General features: G+C 38.3%; 1 protein-coding gene across 1 annotated transcript in view; it reads right to left on the minus strand.

Moving 5' to 3' along the window:
• The window catches only part of LGR5 (leucine rich repeat containing G protein-coupled receptor 5), a 128,944-nt gene that overhangs the window by 48,765 nt on the left and 53,692 nt on the right, over positions 1–26,487 (minus strand). Inside the window, exons 2-3 of the mRNA XM_012738854.2 lie at positions 20,183–20,254; positions 2,213–2,284 (exon numbers count right to left, since the gene is read on the minus strand). Coding sequence (XP_012594308.2) covers positions 2,213–2,284; positions 20,183–20,254 — 144 coding nt within the window. The remainder of the gene's footprint in view (positions 1–2,212; positions 2,285–20,182; positions 20,255–26,487) is intronic.

Consider the following 26,487-nt stretch of genomic DNA (forward strand, 5'->3'; position numbering starts at 1 on the left):
GCAAGTAGAAGCCCATATCAGATATGAAGGCACCATTTTTTTGTTTAATATATTACATAATATATATTCCATTAATAAACATATACCATTGGTCAACATCATACAAAATGGAGAAAAAATTGAAAAATCTAGAACTTCCTAGTTTTCTTTGTTCATATGTCTGAATCATTCATTCAACAATTGAGTGTCTACTATGAGTCAGGAACTATTTTAGGAGCTGGAGATATACCAGTGACCAAGACAGATGACAGCTCTAACGTCATGGATTTTTAGTATATTGTGAGATACAAACATTCAATGGTAATATGATGCAATTAGAAATACATAATGGTATAACTAGAAAATTTAAAAATGTTAAGGTGTAAAACTTCATACAAAACTGGAATAATTCATATGTGAGAATTCAAAGATTTAAAATTATAATTCTATGTAATTATAATAGCTAGCTTACATATAATTCATATGTATTTATATTATATAATTTCTATGCATTCATATTACATATTCATAATTCAAATATAATTATGATGGCTGGAGGTACACACATACACACTAGCTCATATATCTAACATATATTTTGCTAACTGAATTAAAATAATTGATTATAGTATAATTTATTTAACAAAATCTAAAATACTTAGTGGTATACAGCTCAACATTGGAAAAAAATCACTTTAGTTGTCTTATCTAAACATGACTTTTGTGATGCATTTTGAGTGGTTAGTATCTTGCTGAGTTTGTGGAGATATATGCATTGGAGCTGGTACTACAACTCAGAATTTTGCCACATAATGAATTAGCATTAGGGTTTGGCAACATGACAACTTGTTATTAGCAAAAAAAAGTCCAAAGAGGGGAAGAGACGCCAAACCCAATTACCTAACCAGATCAAACAATGGTTTTGCTGTTGAATTTAATTTTAACAAAATATTAAATTTAATTAAACTGTTTCTTTACCTATGTATCCCTCAGGCTATTGAAGTGCAATTTTCATTAAGCAAAAATATATTAAATGCTTTTTTAGAGTTAATAACTTTTATCTCAAAAAAAAGAAATAAAATCAATATTTTGTTTCTGAGATAAAATTTCCCTAGTATGACTTTCAGCTTGCAGTATCTATTTTCTCTACCTAGGTTCCTTATTTTTAACCCACACAGAACAAACTGAAAGAAAATTACTAAAAGAAGGAGGAGTTTAATAACAGTAAGTTTGCTGATAAATCAGGAAGTTGGACATTAGATAAGAAAATCCCTGTTTACAATTCTCAATAAATAGCCATTTCTTAATTAAGCAGTGTTATCTGCTATGCACTAGGCTTTCCCACCTCTATTCACAGGTCAAACATAAACATAATTTTTTTTTTTTTTAGTTGATTCTTATTCAATGCATCATAAGGAAACAAACTTCGAAATCGATTTGGAACTGTGGTATCATCATGTCAGTATCATAGTGATTTATAGTGCTGACTCAGTGATCAAAATGCTTTTGAAGACAAACTTCCCCATTTCATACTACAAAGGCAAAGGGAAGTACAGTTGACCCTTGAACAACACAGGTTTGAACTGCGAGGGTCCACTTGTATTAGGATTTTCTGCCACTCCTGGGACAGCAAGACCAACCCTTCCTCTTCCTCAGCCTGCTCAACATGAAGATGAGAAGGATGACCTTTATGATGATCCACTTCCACTTAATGAGTAATAAATACATTTTCTCTTCCTTACGATTGTCTTATTAACATTTTCTTTTTTCTAGCTTACTGTATTGAAAGAACACAGTATAATACATATAACAAACAAAATATGTTAATCAACTGTTCTGTTATCTGCAAGGCTTTTGGCCAACAGTAGTCTATTAGTAATTCAGTTTTTGGGGAGTCAAGTTATATGCATATTTTTGACTGTATGGGGGGTCATTGCCCCTAACTCTCAAGTTGTTCAATTGTTATTATTTTTAAAAGTTTGAGTTTGCAAGGTGGTTATTTAGGGGCAAACAACTTTAGATATTAAAGCTAGAAAAGAAGAGAATTTTTTTCACATATAAATTTAGCCAAGTATAATATGGTTCTATGGCACTAATGAAGGTAGACTTGAAGTTAGGTAAATTATCCCATGGATATAAATAGTTTGTTAGAGGGGCTCAATATTTATAAGTTAATGAGCAGCCATTTGACATTAAAATCAGAACTATATACATTAACACTTGGTTTACTTACAGAACTTTAAGACTGTAAAGGCCGGCGAATGCTCCCTTGGGAATGTATGTCAGAGCGTTTCCAGCAAGACGTCTGTGGGTTTCAATGGAAAGGAGAGAGAGTAAGCACAGTTCTCTTCACATGGAATTCATTTAGTTGTTAAATAATGCAATACAGCTATGTTCAAACCACAAATGCCAAAAGCAACTATAAGGAACTTTGTTTTGTTATATTTTCTTAAAAATTTCTATACATTTCTAACAAAAATGTTGACAGAAATGCCTAAAAAGGAATGTAATACATTACCTGTTTTACCATAAATCATTTGCCTGCTTACATTATATATACATAACTGTTCTTAAACAATTTTAATTTATTCATGCTTATAAGCATGAATAAATTAGACAATCAAACATAAGAATATGTCTGTTGCAATTATATCACAAAATACCAACTTTTTTTATTAAACTTGTCAACTAAGAATGCAGACTATCACAATCAATTTTGTCTAAAGTCTACCAGAAAAAGGTAGAGTAGCTAAATTAATTTAACAAGTTTTAATTAAGTAATGCCTTAAAAATGGAAAACAAAGAGAGTTTAGTATGGAAGACATGAACGTGGGTTATTTAATGGAAACTTTTGACATCATTAACTGGTAAAATTTTAAAAGTTCACTTTATAATATCTTTCTAACTGGAAGACAGTCGAGGTGAGAAAATATGCAAAAAGATCCACAAGGCATGGTACCTGAAACATCAGATTCAGCACTTTTTTTGGCAGCCACATCAAAGCCATAATCTCAGAAGCTAGAAGATCCCACAAAACAGGAAACCCAAGGACAACAATGTGACTTGGACGAGCACAGGATCTTTTGAGGATCTCATCACATGTTAGAATGGGGGCAGAACTGGGACTCAAGATACCCAGTCTCTTCTTGATGGAGACAGGGTTGGGAATTAGGGTAGAGTTCTGCATAACGAGTGCTTATTACTAAAGGGCCTAACAGACTCGAATTTACACTTTTGATACTACCTTCGAAAGAGACATAATTCAGTCATGGAGACCCAGTGACTGGACTGAAATAAGCCATTCATCTTACAACTTTAAATATTTGCCCCATCGCCGGTCCACACCACTGGTTATATATATATCATCAGTGAGTACTTAAATAAATACTGCAATTATCACACGACTGGAACTTCTGAGTAGTATTTGTGGCACGTGTATTAAAAGCATTATTTGCTCAGTCCAAATTAAATAAAGTTAAAATATACCATAATTTTTGTAATCTTGCTTTCTTAAAAAATTTAATGACATAAGGGACATGGGCCTCTCCAAGAGGCCCTGCATATCTTGCATCTGTAGCACTAACTCGCTCTGTGCTATTAAATAAGTTAGTTAATGTTTCTGAGCTTCATTTTCTCACTAACTACATGAAGTGTTGAGATAATATGGCTTCTCAGGTCTCTTCCAGCTCCAAAACTCCGTGATTTCCCTACCTTGTCTTGTGGTCTTTTGTGTTTGTGCCTGTTTTTCCTTCCCTTAACAGATAATAATAGTCTTTTAAAAGACTTGGGTAATTCTTGTGCCACATTCCTCTTGCCTTTCTCATGGTGCCTAAAGAAGTGTTTTTCAAAGAATGGATACATTTTGTGGCTTAGTCTACAATTAAGAAAAAAAATAGAGTAGAAAAATAGCAGAATGCATTGGCTGAATGCACTGGCATATTGTTTTATAAAACATTTGTTTCCAAATATATTTGTGAAAATGGATTGAGAGGAGGAAGTATGTTTCTTCCTGTACATGATCAGGAAATTCAGAGCTGCTCTGAAATTTCAGAGCTGCTAGCCCAAGCATGGTAGGTATAATAAATATATGTTACTAACATGTAATTCAGCTTCATATTTGACTGGGGTGACTTCAAAGGTGTTTTCTTTCATTACCTACAACATCATCTTATCAAAAAACCTCTTTAGACTATAGCTCTGACCTTCCATCTGGTCTCCCCATATTCATTGTCTGCCTACTCTAAGTCATTCTACATTCACTGATGGTCTTTATAAAGCCAATTCTGATCATATCACTGCCCTATTCAAAATCCCTCTGTCAGTTCCCATGTCAGGTGAAAAGAAACAAAAAGAAGTCCTCTCCTCAGCCTCTTCTCCCCAAATTCCCTGATCCCTATTTGATGCTGGAGCTAAACCAGACCATGTGGCTTGCTTTTGTTAGACATGTCCTCCACTTTCTCCCTTCTAGCCCTTTGTTCCATCTAAAATGCTCTCCTTCCACTTCCTTCCTGTCTCTCAAAGCAACCTCATTTCTGAGGTTCCAAACTGATGGGCAATTTCTCTACTTTCAACTTTTTTGGTAGCATTTGTGCTTTGCTTATGGATTTTATAGTTTACCTTGTGTTATAGTGTAGGACTGTCTTATGACCCATAAAAGTCTGGGAACTCCTTGAACCTGGGGATTCTCTTTGTATCCATTGTAGGGTCTTGAGTCTTGAGTAATGTCTGAAACATAGTTGGTCTTTGCCCCATTAGCGCCCACCCGATCATTTAAGTACAGACTACTGACTGTCTCTCTATATCCATTTTCCCCTTATAGAATAATTTCATTACTCAGAGTATGTGATCACCCAGCTAGATTCTCATTTTCTAGTCTTCCTTGCATCTAAGCATGTTTATGGGACTAAGTTCAACTGTGATCAAAAGTGATATGTGAAACTGTCTGTGTCACCTTCTTAAAGGAATTTGCTTGTTCTTAATTTCCTCTAGTTTCCCTTTCCTACAGAAATGTTGGTGGTGAGACAGCATCAATGATTCTGATGTGGAGAACATTCCATAGAGGGCAAAACAAGAATAACAAAAAAAGAAGGAACCTGGGCCCCCGGATGACGCCATGGAACTGAGCTGTCCTGCAGCCTTGAAGTCTGTTTTGAATAAATAATAGAATTGGGATTGACCCTTGTGGTATCCTCTGCAAACAAGTCAATGATTGAAGGATTATTTAGCTGGCAAGGCTGGCAAATCTTGCCAGAGAGAAAGAGAAGGCTGTATCACACCTGCCTACTAGACACTGGCCTCAAGTAATCATGTTTGCAAAGCTGTTCCAATTTTCAATATTCACCGTCTTTCCTTTATTTTCCTTTCATCTTTGTATTGCTAGCTTGCGGTTGGTGAACTATTACAGGCATCACATGCTGTTATTTTTCTAATGAGAAAGTTGGGAAGAAATATACTTTATCATTCTTTTAATCTTATCTTATTTTCTAGTCTTGGCTATGCATATTTTTATTGTGGTGAAACATATAGGACATAATACTTATTTTAACCATTTATATGTATAGAATTAGGTGACATTACATATATTCACAGTGTTGTATAACCAACACCAGTTTCTGTACTCAAATCTTTTGATTATTCCCAACGAAAACTCTGTACCCAATTAGCAATATCCCCTCTTCCCCTATTCCCAGGCTTTGACAATTTCTATCATCTGTCTCTGTGAACTTGCTTTTTCTAGGTTATCTCATATACATGGAATCATACAATATTTTCCTTTGGTGTCTGGCTTATTTAGCTAAGCTTAATGTCTTCAATGTCCAACCATGTTATGTTATATATCAGAATTGCATTCCTTTTTATGGCTGAATAATGTAGCATTATATATACATACCATTCATCTGTTTATTAACAGTTGTATGATTTCCATCTTTTGGCTCTTGTGAACAGTGATGCTATGAACATTGGTATACAAATAACTGTTTCAGTCCCTGCTTTCCATTCATTTGGGTATGTATCTAGTAGTGGAATTCTTGAGTCATATGGTAGATCTATGTCTAACCTTTAGAGAAAATGCCAAACTATTTTCCACAGTGATTGCAGCTTTATACGTTCCTACCAGCAATGCCCCACAGTCACAATTTCTCCATATCTCAACCTATCTCTCCATGTCCAACAAGTATTTATTGAAGGCCTGAGCTGTGCTGGAACTCCTATAGGTGTCAGTGATACAGCAGTGAATATTATACCAATAAAGCCCCTGGCCTCATGGAGCTTGCATTCTAATGTGGAGAGATGGCCATTACATAAAAAGACAAATGGGCCGGGCGAGGTGGCTCACGCCTGTAATCCTAGCACTCTGGGAGGCCGAGGCGGGCGGATTGCTCGAGGTCAGGAGTTCGAAACCAGCCTGAGCAAGAGCGGGACCCCATCTCCACTATAAATAGAAAGAAATTAATTGGCCAACTAATATATACAAAAAATTAGCCGGGCATGGTGGTGCATGCCTGTAGTCCCAGCGACTTGGGAGGCTGAGGCAGGAGGATTGCTTGAGCCAGGAGTTTGAGGTTGCTGTGAGCTAGGCTGACGCCACGGCACTCACTCTAGCCTGGGCAACAAAGCGAGACTCTGTCTCAAAAAAAAAAAAAAAAAAAAAAAAAGACAAATGAATAATATCACACGAAAAATGCTCCGGAGAAAGACAAATCAAGACAAAGGAATAGGGAGCCATGGGTGTTGGCTGTGGAGGGTGATGGGCTATTATTATCAGGTGAGAAGTTCGAGGAAATCTCTCTGGCTGCGCTGGCATTTCAGCAGAGGTCTGAGCCACGCAGCTATCAATGTGACGACAACAGCAGAGCAAAAGCGCTGAGGTGGAGCGTGCCTGATGTGGTCCAGAAGCTGCAAGGAGACTAGCCTGGCTGGAGAGGAATGACCAAGGGGGGCGAGGATGGCAGGAGGTGAGGTTGGAGAGGCGTCAGGGCCACTCCACGAAGGGCTTTGGACGTCACAGTAAGGACTTCGAATCAGAGGGTAATGTGATCAGATCTGTGTTTTAAAGGGATTCTTCTGCTTGGACCCTTTTAAAGAGAATAGACTATGAGGATAAGAGCGGAAGCACAGGAGATGACTGAAGTATTCAGACGGGAGATACTGGTGTAGTGCAGCAGTGGTGGAGGTGGAAGGAAGTGGTGGGATTTGGTGTAGAAAAAAAATTCAACCTGGCAAACCACCAGGGTCAAGGTGGAACACAGGCAGTTAAAAAGAAGCAACATTTTATGCTTATATTGTAGATAACCCACCTGCATTTGATTAGTTATCCAAAGTACTATATAGGATACTGAAATAAATGAATTGCGTATGACATGATATAAAAGAGTTGCTTATTGAATTAAGACAGACTCAGGTTTGGTTGGCCTTCACCGATGGCTTAACTGATCAGACTAAACTGGTAACTCCCATCAACACAGTCAGGACTTCAACAGTCCAGTTTTGAGTTCTAGAACATAGTCTTGAGATAGGAGTTATCGACTCCCACTATGGTAGTAGTGTCATCTAGCTTGATGGTTTTTGAGACACTGACTTTGTAAATGAAAAGGAGAAAGTAAACACTTTATTTTAATTAGTTTAAATTATTGTTAGAGTAAATAATTTTCTGTTACATTTCCTGAAACTCACTTCACACAAGTTGTTTTTCTTTTCTGGGCAGGGACTCTCAGTGCCCCTGAGTCTGTATTCAGAACTAATCTGTGGAACCACTGACCTGTGTTATCAGGGGAGTCTGCAAAATAATTTATGATGTGCTGTTAGCTGTTTGCTGTGCTGGTGGCAGATCTCTCTCATTGACAAAAACAACAATGTAAGGAAATCATTCCCCTCTTATTTCTTTACCATGTGGGATGATTTTAGTACTTTGAAAACCTAAATATATATGAACTATAGGAATAAAACAGACTTTCAAATGTACACACAGTATACAAATAGCAAGAACCACACACAGATCTTTCCTGTGACGATTTGAACTAACAGATCTCTGAGCAACTCCTTTCCAACTCGTGACCCATGTACCATTTGGCCGAGAGGTTTCTTTGTTCATCTCTAAAATTATTAGAGCTAAAACAATTTCTAAAATTGTTACCTCCTATGAATATCTCTTTCATCGTCTTATTTTTTATAAGAAATAACAATGAGAGAAACTTGTATATCATTTTATATAAAATATTTTTAGAAGTTTTTGTAGCAAAAGACACTGCTCCACATATGATTCATATTGTCCTACCTATTGTTAGTTTTACTGACTGAATTGCTATAAAAAGAAAAAAGTCATCACTACTATAGACATATTCCTATTCTAACAAATCAAAAAGTAGATGCTTTGATGGTGTAACAACTAACTACAAAATTTTTGAGAATGTATAATTTTATTTGACTTGTTAATCTGAATTTTTAAGGTAATCCAAAGGAATTATTTTTGTTTTTTTTTGTAAAATAGAGGGATGAGAGCAAAGCAATCACATATTAAGTCTGATTTTACCTCTCTGAACATTGGCATGTGGAGGGAAAGGTGTGTGTATAAAATGGAGTGAGTACTTAGGGTGCAGAGAGTGTATGACCCTGTTCTTTGTTTGGGGTCCTCTGAAAATTACTGTTCAGGGAACCATGGTCCAATGTGGGTCCCCTTGGCTGAGTGGCATTTTCAGAGGTAAGCAAGAGGGCCTGGCTAATTCTACCAGGCCTCCTGGGTCAGCTCTTGCATGAACCCCTTGGCTCCTAATTTAGATATCTTTTTCCTTTCCCTTTTCAGATTTCTTTCTTCTCACCATTAACTTGAGAGACAATGCAACTTACTTAACTTCTCTAGGCCTCATTTCCCTTACTTTTTTTTTTTTTTTTTTTGAGACAGAGTCTTGCTTTGTTGCCCAGGCTAGAGTGAGTGCCGTGGCATCAGCCTAGCTCACAGCAACCTCAAACTCCTGGGCTCAAGCAATCCTTCTGCCTCAGCCTCCCGAGTAGCTGGGACTATAGGCATGCGCCACCATGCCCGGCTAATTTTTTCTATATATATTAGTTGGCCAATTAATTTCTTTCTATTTATAATAGAGACGGGGTCTCGCTCTTGCTCAGGCTAGTTTTGAACTCCTGACCTCAAGCAATCTGCCTGCCTTGGCCTCCCAGAGTGCTAGGATTACAGGCATGAGCCAGCACTCCTGGCCGCAAAACGCATTTCCCTTACTTTAAAAAAAAATAGGTTTCTTCCATGAAGATCATCTTCTGCCCTAAAACCGTTTTCATATTACACTTGCATTTCCTGCTCTCAGCCCTTTCTCCTTCATTCTCTCCTTCCTAATATTTTCTTCTTGTTTATTGTAAGATTTCCTTATTATAACATGTTACTAACATTTTAAGAAGCACTTTCTCATACTTTATATCATGGAGATAAGTCAAGGATAATTATTGTCCACATTTTATAGATAAAGACAACAAAGCTCAGACAGGTTTTGTGTAAAATGGTAAACATTATTCCTTTCCTATTTCATTTAAACATATGGAGCATGGAAGCTATACAAGAGCAGCGCTATCTAAATAATCAGAGCAGAATGAACTTGAATATGATAATTCCTGTGATTTAAAGGAAGACATTTCAGACTACTTAACAAATTCATGCTGGCTCCTAGAAATCATTGCTTTATTTTCCAGCTTTTACAAAGTACATGAGACTGAGAGAGCACACAGTCCATAAATGCTAAATTAATTTGTTCTAGAGATTGAAGAGGGCTAACATCAGACTTGATGGTAGTACTTTCCCCCTTTTTCCCATTCTGAAGATCTTGTCTATTTCCAGTTTTCTGGTATTATTTTTCTTCTCTGTGATATTCCAATATTGATTTCAGTAGTTCTGTGATTATTTCTGAAATTTTTTCATTCTTCTGAGTTACAACTTACCTGTTGTTAGACTATTATTTAAATGTAAAATTTCTGAAAATTCTTTTATCTCTTACAACATGTCAAAATATTCTCATTTGAAAAAATTGCTCTAAAATAAAGTTAGCCAAAACCATGATAAAATTGTAATTATTGACTTCTGAAAGACAAATAAGTGATGAAACCAATATAATGGTCAATTAAAATTGATATTCATGATTCAATTTAATCGATTACTTTGTTCTTGTTGCTTTAGGGGCCAACTATATTTACAGGTTTGGCTTTGGTTTATCTAGACAGGAGCCAAGTGTTTGAGTCATATGAAGAGTTAGACAGAAATAGGATGAATCTTATAGTCAGGTACAATTTTGCCTCAACTTATAGTTGCTGCAACTATATACTGCTGTAATTGACTAAGTACTCCATCATAGGTTTTTTTTTTTTTAATAAGATGTATATCCTAGTCAGAAGGGATCTTTGGTAAGGTTTGCCAAAGCTAATTCAGTAACCTTAGATACAAGGATCACGTCATTCCATCAACTGTTTTTCTTCCCATTGAAAAAAAAATATGCCTTTCCTAATATGCCTTGAAAAATTACAATTTTCAAAAAGAGTGGTATCCACCTCCTTCCCATAAGTTAAGCATATACAATTGGTCAAACCCAGCCAAAAATCTTCCTCTCTTAAACTGTGTATTCATGAGCTGTGCATTTTGCTATTATTATTAGATATTCAGATTTCAAGGTTCAAGGGCTAATAATTGTTAAGGACTAAGAGCACTGGATTGAATAAATGAACTCTTTCAGGTCAACAGGGAGATCCTTTAGTCAGGGTAGGGCCCTGTGATTCCTTTAATCAGACTAATGAAGTCAATTTTAATGCCTTTGTGGAATTTTCCTTAATCACCTCAGTTCATAGTCAGTTTTCCTATAAGATATGTCCTATACAATGCTGCCTATAAAGGTTTATTTTCTACTCTTTATTTTTAGATCCTGGGATCATGCAATCCTTCTGCCTCAGCCTCATGAGTAGCTGTGATTACAGGTGTGCAACACCATGCCTGGCTCATGTTCTACCCTTTTATACACATTTCTGATTAGATTATAGACTCCCAAGGTCAAGAATCTTATTGCCTACACAGAGCAGAGAGCTCAATCAATATTTATTGATTGATCATTTGATCTTGTTTCCAAAGGCAGGTGGCTATAGTGCTACAGTTGATTCAGGTCAGACACAACTATTGCAAGACAGCTAGTCATTATATGACCAGATTAGAAATAGCTAAAGAATATTCCTTCTCTACTACACATCAAATTTAAATTCAGCAACTTCTTTGAGCACTTTCAATATGCCACATGTAGTGCTTTGGGTATATAAATAGTAGCTACCATTGATTAAACAATTCATAAATGTAGCCACAATGTTAAGTACTTTATATACATGGTGCTAATTAATTATAACAAGTATATTAAACAATTGACATTGTTATTCCTCTTTTACAGATGGCAAAGTGAGCCAAAGAGAGATTATTTGCTCACACTTAAATTCAAAAGTTCCTACAAGAGAATTTTGTTCAAACATAGCATTTTGACTTTAAAACTTGAGTGTTTAACCATTACTTTGGTTACAGGAGGTTGGTCTGGAGCTTAGACTGGTCAGAAAGAACCAACCTAAACCAGGAAACACATAGACACAATGGCTGCATCACTTCAGGCACTGGCTATAAGAAAACCATTGCCCACTGCTGCTTATTTAAACTCTTCATATTGCCTTCCAGATCCAGTACAATCTTACTACTCTCGCTACTATGGCTGGGCTTTTCTTTTTCTTCCTCTTGCTAGCTCCTCTCTAAGTTTTCATCTTCCAAATACAGATGTTCTTCAAGTTTCTGTCCTTTCAATTTTCTGAACTTTTTTCCTGCTTTGTCTAGTGGTGCTCAAATGTTAGTGTGCATTATCATCACCTTACAAGCCATAAATATTCAGATCCCCAGGCCCCAATCCCAACCCAGTGGACCAGAATTTCTGGGGGAAGGATTTGGGAATCTGCGTTTTTAGTAAGCTGCACCGGCGATTATAACATACGTAGAGAACCACAGAAGCCTATACCTTCTCTTAAGGTCCTCATCCATTCCAGCACCTTCAAATATCATTTCGTTGTAAACCATTTCCCAATCATTATTTCTAGTACAGACCCATCATTCCAGCAGTGTTACTGGCATTCCCATTTGGATGGCCTGCTGGCATCTTACACTTAATATAATCAGAACCAGGTATCCCCTTGCGGGCAAAGTCAGTTAATCTCCTTAAATTACCTGATTCTGTGCCTCACCAATCTCCCAGCACCTAATCTCATAATTTAGAGTCATCTCTCAACTTTGGACCTTCCCTTTAGTCCCTCTGTTCAACCATCTGATGAGGCCCCTACTGTCTTCCTCTGCAGTGATGCTTTCATATATTCCAGTAGTTCTCAGTCCACCTGTAGAGCTTTTAGAAATAATGTCTGAGTCCCTACTGAGACCCATTAAATCAGAATCTCTGGGGAAAAGCCCTGGTCATTAGTAGGCTTAAAAATTGATCCAGGTGATTCTAATACACATTCAAGGATGGGAAACTTGGAAGTACCTCTCACTGTTTAATATTTGCAAGATCACCTAAAGACCTTCATGGTCTCCATGAATTAGGAGAGGTGATTAATTAGTTAATAGATTTTAATAGTTATCCAGATGAGATAATAAGAACCTGGGCCAGACACGGTGGTTCTTGCCTGTAATCCCAGCACTTTGGGAGGCTGAGGCAGAAGGACTGCTTGAGTCTAGGAGTTCAAGACCAGGCTAGATAACATGGCGAGACCCTGTCTTTACAAAAAAAAAAAAAAAAAAAAAAAAAAAATAGTGGATGTGATGGTGAAGGCCTGTAGTCTCAAATTCTCAGAAGGCTAAGGCAGGAGGATTGCTTGAGCCCAGGAGTTGGAGGTTACAGTGAGCTATGATAACACCACTGCACCCCAGCCTGGATAAGAGATCGAGAATCCCTGTCTCTGACAAAAAAGAGAGAGAGAGAGAGAGAGAGAGAGAGAGAACCTGAACTAGCTGGTGACAAAATAGAGTGAACAAATGAGAAGGACAATGTAGAATTATGAGCTCTGTGACTTGAAAATTGTCTGGAGATGGGGGAAAGAGAGAAAAATGAAAGACAAAAAAGGAGTCATAGACACAGCATGCACCCTTGGGAAACTGAGAACAATGGTGCAAAGCAGGAAATGCAGGAGAAAAAGCCTCGGCAGGGGTGGTGCATTAATGAATCTGGTTCTGCACATGTTGAGTTTTAAACTATTGGTAAGGTAGTAGGTGGAGGTGTCACTTAAGTAGTTGGGGATTCTCAAAGTGTGGTTGTCAAACTAGCAATATGGGCATCACCTGGGAATTTCCTGTAAATGCAAATTCTTGATGTTCTCCTCCCAACCCCCGACCTGCTGAAGAAACTCTGTGGTGAGGCCCAGCAATGTGTGATTTAACAAGTGCTCCAGGTGTTCTGATGTCACTAAATTTCATGAACCACTGGCCTAGAGTGAGTAGGGGTCCTCAAACTTTACCATGCATCAGAATCTTCTGGAGAGCTTGTTAAAGGCAGTTTCCTGGGTCTAATCCCCATAGTTTCCATTTTACAAGGTTGGGATGGAGCACATGAATTCATATTTCTAACAAGCTCAGATAAAAGATAAGTTTAGATAAAAAAAATAACAAGGTGATGCCAATGCTGCTGTCCAAGGACCCCACATTGAGAACCACTTGTCTAGCAATCAAAGACAAAAGAGGTATGGTCTAGAAACATATATTTGGGGGTCATCTATACAGCAGAAATAGATTAAGACATGGGTTTCTTACGTAGATGATAGTAGCTTCTTGCTGGGTCTCTCTGTTTTCATAATTATCCAATCTATTTTGCATACAGAAATCAGAGAAATCTTTCAAAATCATAAATCCTACTGTTTCGCTAGCTGCATACAATCCTCCAATGGCTTGCTGTTGCTCTTACTAGAATTCTATACACACCCTGATTGGCCCTGCAGGATCCAGTCTTTGCCTTCCTCTCCAATGGCATCCCACGTCACTTCCCCTCTGTCTCACTCTGCTCCAGCCATACTGATCTTGCAGATCCACAACCACATCCTGAAACACCCTATCCCAGCTCTAGGACCCTCCAACTCTTCCTGGACCACCTGATGTCAGTTTACACATCACCTTCTTCTTCTTTTTTTTTGAGACAGAGTCTCACTATGTCACCTTGGGTAAAGTGCAAAGGTGTCATCGTAGCTAACTGCAGCCTCAAACTCCTGGACTCAAGCGATCCTCCAGCCTCAGCCTCGCGAGTAGTTGGGCCTATAGGTGTGTGCCATGATGCCCGGCTAATTTCTCTATTTTTAGTAGGGACAGGGATCTCACTTTCTCTCATGCTGGTCTCAAACTCCTGAGCTCAAGCAATCCTCCTGCATCAGCCTCCCAGAGTGCTAGCAGATGTCATCTTCTTAGAGACAGACTTTTTCTTCGTGTCACCCCCTGTTACATATTGTTTATCTAAATCATGTTTGTGTTCTTTGCTGCTCTTGTCACAATTAGCAAATATCACATGTGATTTTTTTTCTTGCTTATTATCTGTTTCTTCCACTAGACTGTAAGCTCCCCAAAGGCAGGGCTTACTAAATAAATAAATAAATGAAACAAATGTGGCAATTCCTATTTGCTCTTATGTTTGCAGTGGCTCCATAAATATGCGTTGAAATGAGGAAGTAAAGAGTACTGAGAAAGAGACAGTAAAAGTAAGGGGAGAAATCTGGGGAGGATATCTACATTTTATAGGAGTTGGGGTAGGGAAGAATAGAAGGCTAAGGAGAAAAAGAAGAGGAAGCAGAGGAGGGCACTTTGAAAATAGTGCCCTCACTGTCATAACAAAAGACACACACACACATGCAATGACGGATATCTAAATGTCTGTATCTAGCTGTATAGATGGTCATTTGGAACAGAAACAAAACAATTGTCATGAAATAACACTAGAGTTTTAGGGAGGCAGCATTTATAATTGATTGCCAGCTCTGTGAAGACAGGAGGCTGATCGCCTGAGGCCAAGGGACACGAAGATTATTCATGGGCATGAAGGTGTTTTCATTTTACAAACACAAATCAATATGTGACTTACGGTTTACCAAAGTTCTTTCATCATTATTTCATTTGATCCTCAGAAAAATAATCTCAAAAGGCAGGCAGGATAGAGCTCTCACTATTTTCAGTAACATCGTGAGGAGGTAGAAGTAACAAGCATAGATTATGCTTTCAGGAAGTTTGGTGGTATCTCTCATTACAAATTTCATCTGTAATAATAGATATCTACTATTTATACAGAGATTCTTCAAGGCCAACCATAATGTGAGCAAACAGTTCCAGGGAACAATGGTAACTTAAAAACAGACCTCCCTAGAGCTTCTCGTGTTTCTTTTCTAAATTGAGTATTTGATTCCAGCAGCTCTAGAATCTGGGAAGATTTTAAAATGCTACTCGGAAATAAAGGCCTTTCACTTGGACTGTTTAAAATGGTAACAATTCATTCCCCCTCCCGGCTTAATCAGACCGCCAATCTAAGTTTAATATAACTTGTAGATGCCAGCAACAGGCACCATCCACCATCAGTGCCTAACATCTGAACTGCACTCTGATGTACCAGATACAGGATCTTTCATTTGTCCACACAGCAAGCACTAACACAAAGCACTTAGAAGTGAATAAATAGAACTGGGAGAGGTACTGTTGGAGAGAAATGCAGTGGTTGCTCGGGTTGTTAAAATCTGGTGAAGAACTATCTGCAATCGTTGCCTATATCCATTAAACCTCAGCGTTTCCTTCCCAAGTCCCAGATCCCTGGGATTCCTGCAAAGTCAGGCTTATGAAATAGGAAAGGAGGTTAGAATCTTTTTGAAGGTGTTTTCATTTCACTAATACAATTCAATATGTAAATCATAGTTTACCAAAGTTCTTTCACCATCATTTCATTGGATCCTCAGAAGCACCTTAATCGACAGGCCCAGCAAGGTTACAGGGGTCCTCAAACTTTTTAAGCAGGGGGCCAGTTCACTGTTCCTCAGACCGTTGGAGGGCCGGACTATAGTTTAAAAAAAGCTATGAACAAATTCCTATGCACACTGCACATATCTTATTTTGAAGTAAAAAAAACAAACGGGCAAAAACACCCGCATGTGGCCCTCGGGTCGGTCGTAGTTTGAGGACGCCTGGTAATAGATTATCAGCCAGTAAGTGGCAGAGCCAGGACGGGATTCCTGGGCTTCTAGATCAAGATACTGTGTGCTCTTCTTTCAACACAGCACGGCCTCCCTACATTTAGACCTATTTTTGTTTGTTTGTTTCCTGCAAAAGGAAAAGGCTCTCTCCTCCTTTCTGATAGCACATTGCCACCAGCAAGATGACTGGTCTCTGCGGGTCTGGTTACCATGTAGGGTCATTAAAAAAACAAAAACAAAAACAAGACGTGAATGCTCCAAAGTGTGTGGCACAGGTAAATAAGGGGAAGTCATATATGGGGTAATTAGAGCTAAGGGGAAGTTGGCTTTATTCAGAGTGATTTTTAAAGATTGAGTTTGTGATAAGGGTTTTATTAATATTATTGATAGTATCAGTAGCAGTTTCCTAATTAATTTATGGGGAGATAAGGCACAGAGATGAGCTGAATAAGCTGAATGAAAGACTTTACACTTTCAAACAGTGCCCTAGTTATTATAAGATACACACACACACATACTCACACACACACACAAATACAGACACAGATACCTAAACATCTATATAGGGCTGTATGCATGGTTTCACTTGTTAGTTTCAGTAAAATATTATATAGAACATGGTGCTTAGGTATACACATTTATATGTAAAAATATTAACTAAGCTTTTCTACTTATTGAAATAGGCTGGATTGGCAAAATTCCACACTTAAAAATTCTGATGTAACTTTTCTCACAGACAATATATGATGGTAGTGGATTAATAACCTTAATATCCAATTTCTCCCTCCTGGATAGACAGCTCTTTCTTGCTTTCTCATTCTTTTTCATTTCCTCCCACATGCACATACACAGGCACATACATACTCACCTAGCATCACACAACTCAGGTCACACGACATTTAAAAGTATTCAACCATGCAAAACACTGTGAAACCACTGTGCTAGGTACTTTTGGGGAAAAGAAAGGCAAGATGAATCATGTACAATTCCTAACCCTTCCTCCACTTTCCAAGCAATCTAAGCTTTGACCTAGGTTTGAATCTTAGCCCTGATACTTCCTAACTCCATTATCTTGGGTAAATTCCTTATTTTTTCTATACTGTAGTTTTCTTACCTGTTAACTGGGGACAATAATAATGTTTACATTTATGGGGTTATTAAGAGAATTTGGTGGGATGATGTGTGCAAAGCACTTTGGTGATTGGCACAGAGTAAGCTATTACTGTTATTATATTTATTCTTTTTTTAAATTTTTTAAATTTATTTTTATTTTTATTTTTTTAATTTTTAAATTATTTTTTATTTTTTTAATATATTTTTTATTATTTCATCATATTATGGGGGTACAAATTTTAAGGTTTCAATAAATGCCCTTTCCTTTTTTAAGATCTTTTTCTCTAAAAGAGAATATAGACTCAAACATAGCTAAGTATAATAGAAATGATCAGCAGCATAATAAAGATATAATCGAAGTGCTCTGCTAAAGGGGTTTCTTAAAAAACAAAACCAAAACAACCCTCCCCCGCCAAACAGCCTTGGGAACAAAGGAATCAACCAAACAAAGTTGATCATTTTTATGGGTTCTATAAATACTAACCCTTTTGTGACTAAATGAATTATGATGTCTTCAAAACATCAGTTAGATGCAACACAGAATTATGTTAATGTATGGGAAAGTGGTCTTGATTTTAAATTCTGCTGGTAGGCGGCTCCGCAGAAGGAATTCCAAGACAGAATGAGAAAATGAAATGCATAGTCTTTAAAGGGTCCCCTCTCTTTGTGAAATTCTGGGATTCTATGGTCAAGATACTTGATAAAATTTCCAGAGAAATAAAAATAAGACAATCTAGAAAAGTAGAATTTCAGGGCCGGGTGCGGTGGCTCACGCCTGTAATCCTAGCACTCTGGGAGGCTGAGGCGAGCAATTGCTCCAGGTCAGGAGTTCAAAACCAGCCTGAGCAAGAGCAGGACCCCATCTCTACTATAAATAGAAAGAAATTAATTGGCCAACTAATATGTATAGAAAAAGATGGCTGAGCATGGTGGCACATGCCTGTGGTCCCAGCTACTTGGGAGACTGAGGCAGTAGGGTCACTTGAGCTCAGGAGTTTAAGGTTGCTGTGAGCTAGGCTGACACCACGGCACTCACTCTAAGAAAAGAAAAGTACAATTTCAAACGGTAGTTACTCCCCCTTTTTGTAATTTTCCTCAATTATCATTTGAAAAACTGGCCTTGGAACAGAATTAACATTCACATCATGAAGAAAGTGGAGTTATTTTGAATGAGTTGGGTCACCCAGGGAAGAACTCTATTAAACAAAGTCCTTGGGGAAGTGAATTATTTATCGATTCAGTTTGTGGTCTAAAGTTGAGGTGTTTTGGGGAGAAGGGAAGCATTTTGCTATGGGATATTATAAGGAAATTAAAAAGAAAAGGATAGGAGATGCATACCCTAGAAATATGGGTGTAAACAGGGCTAAGTACTGTATACTAATTGTGTTGGGGGAGGGAAAATGAAAGATGTAATTTTTTAAAAATCCTGATGTTTGAAAATTGCTTAATCTTTAAAAATATTGACTAATGTCAGTTAAATCTATTACTTTTTCCTAAGGCAGTTGACATGTATACAAGCTCTTTTTACATGTTTTGCTTTCTCATTAGTTTATTCATAAAAAATTTGTTGATTATTTATTATCTACTCACCATGACTAAGACAGACATGGTTCAGCCCTTTTGAAGGTTAAGTCCTAGCAATGGAAATGTCCAGAGAGAAATGAGAAGAGGGAAAAAGAAGAGCCTGGAATCTAGAGTGAAAATCCATTCCCTGAATGATAAAAACTTGCTGTACAATCTCATAACCTAAGATTCCTCGTAATACCCCTTGAAAAACAATTTGGTCATAATCAAATGATTTCAGTAGTAAATCAATTACATTTCTTAATGCCATCAAAATAAATATACATAAAACTTCGGAGGGGAAAAAATTTGAGAATATTATACTCTTGAACAAAATGATCAATGTGGTATGATTTGGTTATGATGGAACATTCTTTCCACCTCCCATGGTGGATTGTGTGGTGCATTAACAATTTAAATTACTCCCCAAATTGGACCCTGACTTTAGGATTTATAAAGGAAGTATTTTCAAAAGAGGTCATTGCCTGAACAATTCCTTTAATCAACAGTCAGAGGATTTCCTCAACTAATGGTGCCAAACGTTCTTCACAAAGGTTGTGATGGCGCATCAGGTCCTTAGTCCCCATCACTCCAGAGGGTAAGAGGATCAGATGGATTTTTAAATGCAGATTTTTGGTTTATACAGTTCTTTTTCATCTTCTAGAAAGTGATTACTAGACTCAATCAAAATTCCTCTGTGTATCATTAACTAATTTTAGTTTCCTCCTTATTTATTTATTTATTTTTTTACAGTGAGTTTGGGAGAGCCCAGTTTTAAGTCCTCTGTGGATTTCACGTTTTTCTGTTGAAGCCTTAAGGGAAGCTAAATTGAAAAGTAGGGAAACAGTAATTAAAAGTGATCAGGACAAGAAGTTTTGGTGCTATGCAATGTGGACTCAATTCTCCCTGTCACAAGCCGAACCAAGCAGCAGTTTTTGGTTTTGATTATAGCTTTACTTGCTATTTTAATAAACATGAACCAGTATTCAAACTTTTAATATCCTGCTGCTTAACTATTTCCAAAGAGCTATCCAGCTCTTTTAAACGGGCTTTGTTTTAAAATTTTAATTTGTTTGGCTCCGTCTCACCTTAGAAAGTTGTAGCCTTATGGTAAACTCTTTTATAAGTTGATTTCCAGAATCATAAGCAATTCTCCCCCCACCCACCCCCCCAACTAAGTGTTTCCTCATGTGCCAAAATTGTTGGTGCTGACAGGTTTTCTGCCTTGTTTTATCTGGTTCCCACAGTAAGTATGAGAGACAAACACAAGAATGTGCCCAGTGTTGACTGGATGCATCAGGATTACAGTGATACTTACAACTCCTCCAGGAAGCGGAGACTGGGCAGGGGATTCGGGGAGAGATGACTGATGTTGTTCATACTGAGGTCTCTGGAGGGGAAAACAGACAGCATGTGAGGAGCAGCGTGTGCCACCACAAGGAAGTCCAGCTGTTCAAGCCACACATTTCCAAGCCACACAGTAAAATGAACTCATTCCTCTGCTTGACAAGTGAATTGCGATTTTTGCATCTTAAACATGTTCCTTTTCTCCCATTCACCTCACAACGTCATGGGCTCGCCATCAAATTCGAGACCCTAAGGAGGAGCTTACGTGGAATTCCAAATGATTTAGACCATTCGTGGGCATGGCTGTAATTCTTCATGCTTAAACTTATGTGAGCAGGACAGCCAAGGAAGCAGACATAACTCAACTCTAGACATAACTCAACTTTGTGTCTTGCTTTTAAATTATGTGACAAAGAGAAATGTCTTCACCATGCAACTCTAGAAGTCCTGTTTCTCTGGGACTTTAAGCACCTTGTAAAAACAAATGTTTTGATTCAAAGAAACTTAAAAAAAAAAAAACAACCCAAACAAAACAAGACAAAAAGCTATTCCCTCCTTCTAACATGTTCCTTTTGCAGGTTCTCAGATTGCATTAAATAAGTGAAATGAACCATAAAACGAGGGTGTAAGGTGATCCCGCTCGAGCACACTTCCTGCTGGGCCTGCACAGTAGTTCCTGGCACAGGAAACAACAAGCCACTTTGGGCAGAACTCAATCAATTTTTGTTTTAAGTGAAACTCCGTGTAATTAGATTTTATTCTGTTTTTATTTTTCTGTTTCTTTACTGTCTCTCACATAACCCTACAGCATCACTTTGTGTATTCCATCTGTATCTCAGGGGCCAAAAAAAGACGGAAGGCTGGACAGACTCTAGTCAAGGCCAACTCAGACTTTATACGTCAGCTGAAGTTGAATGAAGAAATGACTTGCTGCTCAAACCCGAAGATTCAGAACTAATACCATTACATTCTCACACCAGGCCTCTATTCTTAAATTTATCTTGAGAGAAGCTAAGGAGCTTCTTTTCAATCTGAATTGTTCCTGTTATAAAAGTGGACACACCCATTTCACCCAACCAGCTGATTTCAGTATCAGTAGCTTGGTTCCTTTATCAAATATTAACTTTAAATCAATGATGCTAAGAATTGAGGGGTCATTCTCTGCCTTTAAAAAGTCACAGGCATGTGCAAGGGAGAGAAGATATTTTGTTAATTGTTTCAGAGCATGGCAACACCCCCCCCCCAATTGCTGTTAATTTTAATATCTGCTAGTGAAGAATAATGAAACCAAGTAAATGCTATATTCTTAAGCTATTAATTAAACAATGCCACAAATATAAACTAAAATTTTTTTTGTTGTCCATATTTTAAAAATCTGGATTTTTCTGGCATTGTCTAGGTAAGAGAGCCAAATCATTGATAAACAATTTCAATTTTTCATGCAAATATTTCTCTGAAGTTGCATAGTTGTTTAGTTCACTGAACAGCTGTGTCTTACAACCGATTAATACAGTCTCTGGATTCCTCATGGTGACTATAATCTCTACAAAGACTTGATATTTCTCAGAAATAGTCACTTATTTTTCACTGACATCACACTTATTTCCTGAAAGGATCAAGGTGGTTTGCTTTTGGGGCATTTTTATTAGTAATCTAGATCAAACCAGTCTTGATATCAAGGCAGCTGGTGTGGAGAGCACCCATTTTCTCTCTTATATTTTTCTGCATGATGTGCAAATCAGTTAGGAGCAAATATTGATCTTGTCTATCTGCAGAAGGCTCTAAATAGAACAGGGACATTTATATGTTAAGGAGATTTATATGCACTCTACATTGTTTAATATTTGTTACCCTATTTCAGGCACTGGAAGTGTTCACACTCTGTTCCCACTGGAACACTTTTTACAGTGGAGGAGCCTTGAGCAGCAGAAAGAGTGTAGGTAAAGCTGATAATAGTGTCTCCAGTGTGAATCTGGACTTTTCTATTCACTAGCTGTGTGATCTTGGGAAAGTTAACCTCCTTGTGCAGACTTCCTCATATTTAAACAAAGGAATCTCTGTGTTAACAGTTTGAAACCATATGATTAGCTGTTTTCAATCAGAAGGGAGTGACAATTCTCTTCTTAAAGAGGAAAGTACCTTTCCCATCAGAAATTAATATAACTCCTCTGTCTTACCTGACATGTCATATGTGGCTCCTCTTAGAAGATGAACAAGTACCACCAAAACAAACCTTTACTACCTGTTTTCTAATATAGGCTGTTTTCTTTTAAAGAGCTTCTAGCAGCCTATAAGCTTATAGCAGAAAATAAATTTTAATGACAACAACCTAAGATCAAATGAAGTGGATCTTTTTATTCTTTTTTTGAGACAGAGTCTTACTCTGTTGCCCAGGCTAGAGTGCTGTGGCTTCAGCCTAGCTCACAGCAACCTCAAACTCCTGGGCTCAAGCGATTCTCCTGCCTCAGCCTACCAAGTAGCTGGGCCCACAGGCATGCGCCACCATGCCCGGCTATTTTTTTCTATATATTTTTAGTTGGCCAATTAATTTCTTTCTATTTTTGGTAGAGACGGGGTCTCCCTCTTGCTCAGGCTAGTTTCGAACTCCTGACCTTGAGTGATCCACCAGCCTTGGCCTCCTAGAGTGCTAAGATTACAGGTGTGAGCCACCACCAGGCTGAAGTGGGTCTTTAAAGTAATCAAAATGGGCAAGGTAGCCTAGAACCTAGGCCCCTACTTGCTCTAGGTGTTTTTCACTTTTCCTTTTTTCAAACAAGCTCTCTATTGTTTACAAAATATTCTCATTCTGATGTTTAAATTATTTTTAAGGCTTTCTTTTTATTTTTCTACAGTATTTTGGTTTTTTGACTCCTAGCACACATATAATCATAGCAGCAAATGCATGGTATTAAACTAATTTCCCAGCCTGTACATTATTAACTTTTTAAGTTATTATTTTAAAATGTCTCTATTTTTTTCTTTTTTACTACATCTTGCCCATGACTCAGTTTCCTAAAACCAGTAAAGCCATACAATGAATTTCTTGAATTTTTTTTTTTATCTTTTGCCAAGACGTAGGAATTAATTTGAAAGAACTCGTCACTATGTAAAGAGATTCCATAAGAAATAGAGAATTCAGTGTGACAAAATGGTCAAATAGGTTAAACCATTCTGCCCTGCCTCTGGTTCAGCTCTTGACTCTGCTGCGTTAATGATCATATCTAGAAATCTAGAACAGGGGTTGGGAAGTCGATGAGAGTAGTTGGCTATATATTCAAATCACCCCAGGAGCTTTAAAAAATGTTCATGTCTTGGTCCCATCCCCAGGGTTTCTCAGTTAATTGATCCAGTGTGGGCAATGGAATTTTAAAAAGTTTCTCAAATAATTCAAATGTTCAGCCAAGACTGAAAACCACTGCATAAGAGTAACTAAATTTGTAGGTGAGTTCTCTGAAATCTACATCTCACTCAAAATTCAAGAGGCTTAAGGTGATTGAAGGTACTTTTTCTAGTATGGTTCCATCCCAGAGCTCAGTATCTTTCCTTTGAAAATGTTTTTGTTACTTGCAGCTCTATTTTTTTTTTTCATTTGACAAACATTAATTGAGCATTCATTGTGGTCATATTTTATTCTAGGAACACACTGGAAAATAAATCTGAGTCATCTTCAACTTTTCTCTTTCCCACTATCCCTACGTCCGTGAGCCACCTGGGGTTAATTCTACTACAGAGCTGGCTTCTGGATCTGGGCCCTCTTCTTCCTTCTTGGCTGCCTCTGTGCAGATTTTTGTCATGCTGAAAACTGTTCTGCTCTCCAAGTTTACTGTGTCTCCTCATTCTGGGTCATCTTCTACTCCACAGCCAGAGAAGTTGTCCTGAGAAGTCCGTTTGCTTATCAGAAAAGGTCTTCTTCCTCCTACGCAAGCAGCCACAGAGAAGGGTGAACGGCTTGGCAAGCAGAGCTTGGCCTGGAGTTCAGCCTTCAAGGAGGAGCCTCTGCACAGGGCACAAGCTGCCCAGCTGTAGCCAGATGGGACTGCCGTAACTCCCCTGTCTGAGAACTTCTGCTGGCTCCCAGCCTCTGAGAGGAAACGATGCCCAAACTCTTTAGGCTCCTCACAATCTGGCTTAATATATATTCCCATCTTTTTTTTTTTTTTTTGAGACAGAGTCTCGCTTTGTTGCCCAGGCTAGAGTGAGTGCCGTGGCATCAGCCTAGCTCACAGCAACCTCAAACTCCTGGGCTCAAGTGATCCTGCTGCCTCAGCCTCCCGAGTGGCTGGGACTACAGGCATGCGCCACCATGCCCGGCTATATATATTAGTTGGCCAATTAATTTCTTTCTATTTATAGTAGAGATGGGGGTCTCACTCTTGCTCAGGCTGGTTTCGAACTCCTGACCTTGAGCAATCTGCCTGCCTCGGCCTCCCAGAGTACTAGGATTACAGGTGTGAGCCACCGCGCCTGGCCATATGTTTCCATCTTGATCTTCCCTCCATGCAAGGTGTGACCTAGTGGCATGGAAATTCTTGCTGTTCCCCTTTGCTCTGTCCTTGCATGCGTGTTTCTCTTTCCCTGGAATGCATTGTCCTCTTCATTTCCAAATTACTACTCCCTCACGTCCCTCTCTTGAGGCCATTCAAGTACAACAGACACCTGTGTTTCTGACACAACCTCCTATCTTTCTGTCTCAGTTCTCTATTTCAACCTCCAAGTCCTTTGATACTTTTAGTATCAAAGCCTTGTCTTAGCCCGATAACCTAGCTTAGATCATGTGTTCATCACTGGGTCACCATCTCCCCAGCACCCTCAACTCCCTAGTCCCCATCTTTTTTTTCACTCTCCTGGCAAAACCCCAGCTCTGGAAAAATACCATAATTCATTTTTTTTTTTCTGTTACTATCCCAGGGTACTGAGTGCTACTAGGAAAGAAAAACTCACAGATGTGCAGATTAGTGGCTATAAATTCACGGGCCTTGTGAGTTCTCAGCACCGCTGCACAATCCTGTTAGTTGTTATTGCTCAACCAACTCCCACAGGAACTGCTGCCAACCTGTGCCACTTGCTTCAAACCTTTTAATCAACAGCCACTTCTATCATGCTCATGGGACATCTTCCCTCTTACTTCATGGAAATAACTGGGATTCTTTCAACCATCGAAGAGGAAATAGGCTAAACTCTTGTTCTCCTTTGCTCCCTGCTTATCATATCCTTCATTTTCTCTTTGCTCGGCTTTCCTCATGCGTACATCCTCCTTAGTATACCACAGCACATTACCCCATGCTATGGACCAAATGTTTATGTTCCCCCAAAATTCATATTTGAAAACCTCTAGCCCCCAGAGTGATGGTATTTGGAGATAGGGCCTTTGGGAGATAATTAGGTCATAACGCAGAGCCCTCATGATGGGATTAGTGCCCTTATAAGAAGAAACATGAGAGATCTCTGCCATCTCCCATGTGAGGACACAACGAGAAGACGGCCATCTGAAAACTGAAGGAGCAGGCCCTCAACAGACGCTGGATCTGCTGGTACCTTGATCCTGGATTTCCTAGCCTCTAGAACTGTGAGATATAAATTTCTGTTGTTTAAGCCACCCAGTCTTTGCTGATGTATTTTTTTTTTAATTGCAGCCTGAACAAATGGCTACACTGCTTCTAAGAACATGAGGTGTATGACTCTTCTGGAATGATGTTGTGTCCACCTTCCACAGTGATTTTTTGCTTATAATTATGTTTCCTTCTTCAGTTGATCCTATTTGATTTCTGTCCTTGGGATTCCTCAAAGATTCACATCCATTGAAAAGTCCTCGTCTACACCCATGCCCAAGTGCCACTATACTGCTGCTGCTGCTACTGCTGCTGCTGCTGCTGCCTCTCCTCCCCTTCCTTCCCTATCTCCCCTCCTGGTTCTTTTCCTTTTCTCCTCTTTTTCTGCTAAAGTGTCGTTCCTATCATTTCACAGATTTGTTGTGGGAGGGATGACTGAAATATATACTTAGTACACTATCATATAATCCAGCCATACTGTCTATGAGATCTTGTATTTGAATCAATGAACAAGGAGGTCCTTCCTTACAGTGTTACTACTTAAAACAATCATGAAAACCAAAAATGGGGTTTTGATTAATTTCTGCCACAGTTGAAGACAAATATTCTCTTCTTTAGCAGAGCACTACAATTTTTATTTCTTCTAAGCACAGTCATTTAAAATTGTCTTAGAAGATCCAGTAGCATTTAGCTCTCTGCCAGGTACCTTTGTTAACAATGGATCTAG

Source organism: Microcebus murinus, chromosome 10, assembly GCF_040939455.1.
Source record: "Microcebus murinus isolate Inina chromosome 10, M.murinus_Inina_mat1.0, whole genome shotgun sequence".
Taxonomy (NCBI): domain Eukaryota; kingdom Metazoa; phylum Chordata; class Mammalia; order Primates; family Cheirogaleidae; genus Microcebus; species Microcebus murinus.